Source organism: Mesoplodon densirostris, chromosome 2 (genome assembly GCF_025265405.1).
Source record: "Mesoplodon densirostris isolate mMesDen1 chromosome 2, mMesDen1 primary haplotype, whole genome shotgun sequence".
NCBI classification, from domain to species: domain Eukaryota; kingdom Metazoa; phylum Chordata; class Mammalia; order Artiodactyla; family Ziphiidae; genus Mesoplodon; species Mesoplodon densirostris.
This window is the reverse complement of record NC_082662.1, coordinates 15,951,690-15,959,475: the sequence shown is the minus strand read 5'-3', so window position 1 is coordinate 15,959,475 and position 7,786 is coordinate 15,951,690. Positions and strand designations below refer to the sequence as shown.

The following is a 7,786-nucleotide window of genomic DNA, read 5'->3' as shown; positions in this document are numbered from 1 at the left end:
CACTGGGCTGCCTATTTTTGTTTAATTTATTTCTTTTAAGACCACCTCCTTGCAATTTCCAGAGAGAAAATACAAAACAAGAAACAGACTTGGTTTCAAATACATAAACAGTGTGCTGGAGTTTAAAGCATTACTGATAACATTGTTACAGAAGAGTGTCAGCTTACTCCAGGGCACTTCAGTATTCCTGAGGAATAAACGTGATTTCTCTTTCCCTCCCACCGGGATGTTCTCGGACGTAAGTCACTGCTCCTGCTCCTGTAAGGTAAGGACACTCAGGTTAGAACTGTGCACACAGCGTTCTGACAACCCTCTCTAACTTGCTGCTGCAGGTCAGACCCAGAGGACCAACGAGCCCCAAGCCTTACCACTCGGTTTGCTTTAAACCTGTCTCACAAGAGGACTGTATCCTTCCAGCCCAGGTTCTTCAGAGTGGCTCCTCAGTCTTTTGAGGGGGGAAAATAGAAAAGGAACGGAACAGGGCTGAACGGTCGGTACCTGGATAACTATATTCCTAGAACCCATCAAAGGGACGGATCCCAGGTGAGGGGAAAGAGCATGGCTCTGGAATCAAGTGGCCTACGAATGACAGGAACTTCGGCAAGTTTCTTAACCCCGGTAAAATTCGGCTTTCTCATCTGCTGAATGAGGGTAGTAAAACCTCTCTCACAAATCTACTGGGAGAGAGGTCTAGAGAGAGAATGTAAAGATGAAGCACCTAGGATGGTCCACAGGTCATAGCAGGCACTCAGCAAGCAATTACCATGATATGACTACACTGAGAAAGCCCCAAGTTGGGATTTTGTTCCTCTTTTCAGAGAATGGAGGATGACGACATCAAGGCACAGACTCAAGTTCAGATAAAGTTACAAGGCCATTTTGGAGCTGGACGCACAAGGCTGTAAATACTGTAACAATATTTTCCACAGTAACTCCCAGCCATTAAATACATCCACATATAATCACCCCTGAGCCATTTATCCATGACAACTCAGTTTGGAACAATGAAAACATTTCAAACAATTTAAAGAGCTGAAGCTCCTCTCCCTGTCCCTTTATGTTCTCCTCTAACTTCAGCCGTGGTGCCAAGAGAGTGAGGCGCCAGGGAGCAGTGGAAACCGCCTGTCGTCAGCGCTGATGCCACGCAGCTGCGCCTCTGCTCACTTGCGCTGTCCCTCTGATTACCTCACCCTGGCTCTGGCGCAGGGATGGGGCATGACTACAGAGGGCCTGCGAGATGCCTGCCCGGCTTTCCCACTGGCCGACCCCCCTGCTCCCAGTCCTCTCCCCAGCCACGCACAGGCTGTTCAGTAGGCAGCTGACCGTCTGAGCACGTTCTCAGATAGAGGCTACCGAGCTGTGGTGGCATACTGTCATTTAAGATTCGGTCACCCTTGTGGCTACAGCTTTTGACCAGAACTGGGACACTCATTTGTACCTCCTTTTCTGCCCTACTTGTTATTATGGTGGAACAATGAACGAGTCAGTCACCCTTTCTTAGTTGGCCTCAATTATAATAACCAACATTTCTATTTATATATATATATAGCACCTCATAGCTTAAAAACATTTTCACATTTAATCCTCACAACAACCCTGCAGGCAGAAATTACTACCCTCATTTTACAGACTGAAAACAATCTCAGAAGTGAAAAACTCAAGAGCACATAGAAAGCAAGTGATGGACCAGGACTCACATCTGGGTGTCCTGGCCTCTGTGCTCTTTCCACTGGCCCCCTGCTGCTGCCCAGATCACAGTGATTCTAGCTCAAGGGTAACCAAGAAAGTAGATGATTCTACACATCCAGAGAACGTGAAGCTCTTCATGAAGCTTGTGTTGCTATAAAGGTTATGCCTTAATAAGCCTGAGGCCATTAGCACATCTAATAAGATATACAATGTATTTCATTCATTTATTTTACATTTATTTGAGCACCTACTTTGTTCCAGGCCCTGGGGATACAAAAATAAATACCACCTCTGTCCAAGGGCTGCTACACACAAAAACCTTAGGAACCATGCTACCTCCTTCCTCTTGAGGCATGTGTTACACTTTTTCATCCTGTCTGCATCATTAAAAACCCATCTGTAGACAAGGACTTCGGCAGAATCATGTGGGACTCACAGTCAAGAACCTGCCCTCTTCAGGAGAAAGCAGAATAATGGCTGAGTTCAGAAGTCTTTAGGTGTAGCTTGAATGTGTGTGAGATGTTTACAGGGCACTCTGAGATCTCGAACAAAAGTGCTACCTACAGATATCAGATATTTAATACGGATCTACTTTACCCTAATGATAAACGCTGAGGCAGACTCCTGAGCACTTAGGATCTCAGTGGTGCCACAGTGACATGACAGTGTATTTATCAATTATATGCACTCTGAAGAATTCTTCGGGGACTCAGGAGAAAGAAAGAGAAATATCAATTCTGTACATACTTTGACATATTTTCCATGTAGAAGATATGGAGCCTGGAAATCATGCTGACAGTTGGAGTAGGCCATTCCCAACCCCATTCCAGAACCAAAGGCTAATGGCCACATTCTTCCTGGTGAGCAGAAAAGGAAAATCCCAAAAGGGAACCATTAAGAGAAAATAAAGCTTTTCTCCAGCTTAAATACATTTGCTTAGGGTTCAATAAATACTCAACATGCATCATACTGTTGACTATAATATGCCATACACTCCTGTCAACGTTTAATCACCAGCCAAAAAATGGGAAAGGGGGCTCTATTAAGTACACATGCTGCTAGATTTGAGGTACAAATAAGTGGTACAATATAAAAACAGTAGACTCAGTTGAACCTCTTAACTTTTCTACGTCAGTTCTAACCATTTGCTCCTTTTAACTAACTCTTAAACTTAGAAATAAAACCACCTTTCGGTAAGGTCTTTGAATTTTTAAAATATGTAAGAATTTCTGGAACTTCCCTGGTGGCGCAGTGGTTAAGAATCTGCCTGCCAATGCAGGGGACATGGGTTCGAGCCCTGGTCTGGGAAGATCCCACGTGCCTCGGAGCAACTAAGCCCGTGCGCCACTACTACTGAGCCCACGTGCTGCAACTACTGGAGCCCGCGCACCTAGAGCCCGTGCTCCGCAACAAGAGAAGCCACCACAATGAGAAGCCCACGCACCGCAATGAAGAGCAGACCGCTGCCCCCGCTGCAACTAGAGAAAGCCCACGCACAGCAACGAAGACCCAATGCAGCCAAAAATAAATATAAATAAAGTAAATAAATTTATTTTTTTAAAAACAGAATTTCACCAATATTTACATATTTTGATTCTAGTAAGTCATGAGGTTTTCTTAAGCCAATGCCGTGATTATTTCACATCAGCACTATGTGTTAATTATGATTCTCTAGTTGTGTATTCCCCACCAGTTCTTCATGGAAAGAGGTCAAAGTGACCCCTTTGGCTTCTATTCAATATCCAAACTGCAGAAGTTCTTCCACAAAATGAAAGGGACATTTCCTGCCCTTTGCTTAGGAGAATTTTTGGCCAAAAAGCATGGGTATTTCTGGTCTACTTTTTTACTACCAGCAGGACTCTCGTTTTCAAGTTCCTTTAGAAAAAATTATAATTAATTAGAATTATCTGAGAGTGTAGATTTGGCCAAACGACTCACTGGCATAAAGTACAGGCTTTTTTTAATGAAGATATCAGGCGCCCTGACTCAATGCCCGACCCATTCTGACCTCTTTTGAGTCCACAGTCTTTGTCTAGCTCATTTTACAAAGGCCTACCTAAACCCATAAATGGATGGACTGGCAGCCATGTAGCCATGCCTTCCAGAAGTGTCCCTGCCATGTGCACCTATACACTAGGACATTATGTTGTAAAGGTAGGAAGAGTTGCACTTACTTTTAAAGAAGGTAAGTGAGAAAACAAGTCCTAATCCAAAACCAGTACCTACAAAGAGGGAGGAAAAACACGTTAAATATCTTAATAGTAACGACAGAAACAAAACGAACATTTCATAAATGTGAACACCTATAAAAAACAGATTTTTAAATTTGGTAGAGAGATGATTTTCTCATTTCTAACCTTCCTTCTTGTTGTCAGAGGCTTTATCTATGCCTTTGGTCCCTTTGCCCCAACAGGGGATAAGAACTTTCTTCACCATTCTGTCTAAACAAGTCTTAGGGGTGCGGGAACAAACCAGGAGACAGTTCCCGAGTAGAGGCTCTCTGCACTGCTTGCGAATAGCGGCCAGCACCTTGGGCTCTCCCACCCACCTTCCGCAGGGGTGCCACAGCCAGCACATCAGGTAAACAATGTGAGCAGGAAGCTCCCCTTGTCATTTCAGCACTTTGAGTGATGGCTACTTTTTGAGGAAGATGGAAAGGCGTGATCCAGAACAGTTGCCAAAGGTTGTCACGAGTCAAACACAAGTCAGAGTGTCCAGACAGAGGGAGAGCACCTCCTCAGATGTGAAGATTAATCCCCTCTCCTCATTTTACTCATAGGGCATTTTTAACCACTATCTTTCAAAATAAAAGAACAAATGCAAGCCTGTTTTAATGATCTGGTAGAAAAAAAATTTGTTAATACCTTATTTTAAATCAAACTTCATAGGAACATAAGCTTGGGGTTAAAAAAAAAACAAAAAAAGGTTAAATTCTCATTTTGACCAATATTTCTCAAACCTTGGTCACTGCTACAGTCATAATTTTTGCTAATGCGTACTTCATCTGCACACTTATTTTCTTTGAAAAAACCATCAATGCATGTATTTAATTATATAAATTCAACCTCAACTTAAATAATATTGGTATAATCATAGATTTGAGTGCTAGCTATATTTTTTTCATAAGGTGTGTTAAAATGAATGTAGAACCATTAAAATAAAAACATTTACCTGTGGTACTACTTTAGGGAAAAGAATCATCTCACATACTGTAGAGACACATGTCCCAAACTTTGAGATAAACTTATTTTTCCATTATCAAAAAAGTAAGTTATACATGCCAAGGAAGACAGCTAAGATCTGATTTTTTTCCCCCAGACTTGACAGATTGTTTTCAGACTTTTCAGAGTATTCTGATGCTCTTTACTAAGTGTCTGCTCCATGGTCCAACAGAGACCCTGACCAACCTCTTTACAATTAAGCACCACATAAAAGTCCCAATTCTCACTTGCCTTAATGGTTTTCAAATACATGCTGTTGAAATTCCAAGAGCTTCTTTCCTGTCTAACCATGAATTTAGGCTACTGCAGTGTGAACATTCAAAGCACTCCTCAGTCAGCAAACCTGACCTTTCTGCTCCAAACACAGAGAACTTCGTCTTGAGCAAACAAGCTAATCCACACCTTTTTTACTTCACCTATGCAACAATCCAGCTGATGCTGGCCTGAAGAAAGTGTTTATGCTATTATCCAGAATGATTTCTGATCATTTTCTCTTACCGTCTATAGGTGGCCACGATGTGTGTTTTCTTCCTATGACTATATACTATACAAATATGAATTTTAATTAAAAATCATTACTTTGTACTGTCCAATAGACCCTGCATTAGGTACTGGTGCCCAACTTTAAAATGCAACATTTGAAGATCACTCATGTCATCCCAATTTCTATGTAATTTAATAAAGTGATGGAAAACTTGTCAGTTTACAGACCACAATAGTTAACCTATTCAAGGCTGATATAAAGAGAAGGAAAAGGAACAAACATCAGTATTTCCCATGAGTACCCAACATTCCCTCCCTACTCTACCAAAAAAAAAATAAAAATTATCTTTTAAACCAAACAACACCCTGATATGGTATTACCCCCCAGTTTCTAGATGCAGAAAATAACTTGCTCAAGGACATGCTCAGTTAGTGGAAGAGCAATGAACTGGGACCACGTCTGTCAGACTCCAAAGCCACTATGCCCACTATGTCCTGACACTGGATTCCCCTACAACTTCAACCCCTAAACAATCACTACCTCCAAGGGAAACTGGAGTGTCAAGATTTCTACTGCCAATGAAGTAGGATACAGCCAAAAACCAAATTGTGCTTCCTATGCAACAGCCCAGAACGCTAGGCAACCAGGGTAGTAGCAAGTCTGCACAAGGCCAGATGGGCTTGTTCCGATTCATTCCCAGACTAATCCTACAGCACATGTCACAGACACAAGTCTACCTGGTAGGTGTGATTCAAGAACTTCAGGGAAACGGCAACTATCACGATCCATAGTCCTCAGCAAGAATCTGCTGTTGCTTGGTTTATAAAATGGCACAGGGTTCAGTTTCAAAGCAACTTGCCTCACCCCCTTGCAGCTGGAAGATGAGTAAGACAGTAAATTGGTACTAGAGAATGAGGTAAAGAATTTGGACTGGCCTACAGATTTCAAACCAGGCAATGGGATGGGGAGTTAGGCCAGTAAAAACATAATGGCTTACAATCAGAGCTTTTGGCCTTCTCCATCTGGAAGGCAATTTTTTGGCAAACAAATCAAAAGCCCAAAAGGAAAATATTTCAGCATTTTTCTTGTCCCTCTGATTCCATGCCTGTCTCTCCTATTTTCCCCCAAGGAAAGAAAGCTCTCTGATGCTCAACTTTTCCTAACAGTAGACCAAGAACGATGCTAAACCCACTGCTACCAGTATCACTCAACCACAAAGAGAAGAAACGGTTCAACTTCAACCAGTACAGAGCAGAAAATCTTCCCTCTCTAGACTTCATTTAAGTTCAGGTATATGCCTGACCGCCCAGTTTTGCTCCGATTGAAGGCATTTACCTGCAAGTATAAATATGAGATCAAAATTACAGTTCAGACTAGCCCAAAGACGGAGTGTACTCTACAGTCTTAGTTAAATTGGGCTGCTACATCTTCAACTCCTATGAGACTTTTCTTCTCCATTCCTATATTTTTAAGACATAAAATATCAAGTCTGTTCTCTTCAGAAAAAATAATATGGAAAATGATGTTTAAATGCCAACGTGTTACTTTAAGTTAGCTACCTCGGTTATTTAAGAGATAAACAGTGGTGGAACTGCTGATGAGTTTTACAGGTTCAAGTTCACACATGCTCAATTTTCTTTTAAAAGGCAACATGTTGCTTCAAAGAAAGTCCCACCTGATTAGGGGACACCAACTCTGCAGCTGTTTCCACTAAAGATTGGCACCTCTAGGCCAGGTTTAAACTTCGTAACAATAAAACATGAAAGGTTTGTCTTACAATGAAAACAAACCAACATGGAAAAGAGAAGGGTTTTCTCTGCCTTTGGCCACTTTTTTTTGTTGTTGCATGACAAGTTCTCTTAGAAGAAAAAGCCAAAGGAAAAAGTACAAAGCATTTTTCACCTTCCCTGGAAGCAAATATTTAACTATGAATAAAATTTATATAACTCTGCCTCCCCTTTTAAGCCTGTTCTTTTGGCCCATGATGTCTGGAATGACAAATAACCCTAAAGTAAAGAAATGCCTGATTGTAGGTACACATCTTCCTAATGGCAAAGTGCACCAAGGGGGGTGGGGAGCAAGGTAAAGAAGCCAAAAAAACAACAAAAAAACCCCCCACCCCATAACAGAGAAGCCTTATGGAATTGACATTAGGCAGGAAGCCCATGCTCTGAAACCATTTCTTCTGGAGAGGAAAAAGAATTGGCACAAATTCTTTCAAAAAGAAATTACTCTGAATCAATCTAACCCTGCATTTTAGGGCATGCTTCGTGCCCAAAAGGACATCATAAAACCAGCTAGTAGATAAACACACATTTTTAGAAAGAAGCAATTCCTTAACAATTCATCTGATACTATTTTAGTAACAAAACAACAGAGAACTTTCTCCACT

General features: G+C 41.6%; 1 protein-coding gene across 1 annotated transcript in view; it reads right to left on the bottom strand.

Annotated features, from left to right (window-relative positions):
* Nucleotides 1-7,786, bottom strand: part of MICOS10 (mitochondrial contact site and cristae organizing system subunit 10) — a 35,021-nt gene continuing 27,235 nt past the window's right edge. The window contains exons 2-4 of the mRNA XM_060080337.1: nt 3,864-3,911; nt 2,437-2,546; nt 1-258 (exon numbers count right to left, since the gene is read on the bottom strand). Of these exons, the coding sequence (XP_059936320.1) occupies nt 244-258; nt 2,437-2,546; nt 3,864-3,911 (173 nt within the window). The 3' untranslated portion in view covers nt 1-243. The remainder of the gene's footprint in view (nt 259-2,436; nt 2,547-3,863; nt 3,912-7,786) is intronic.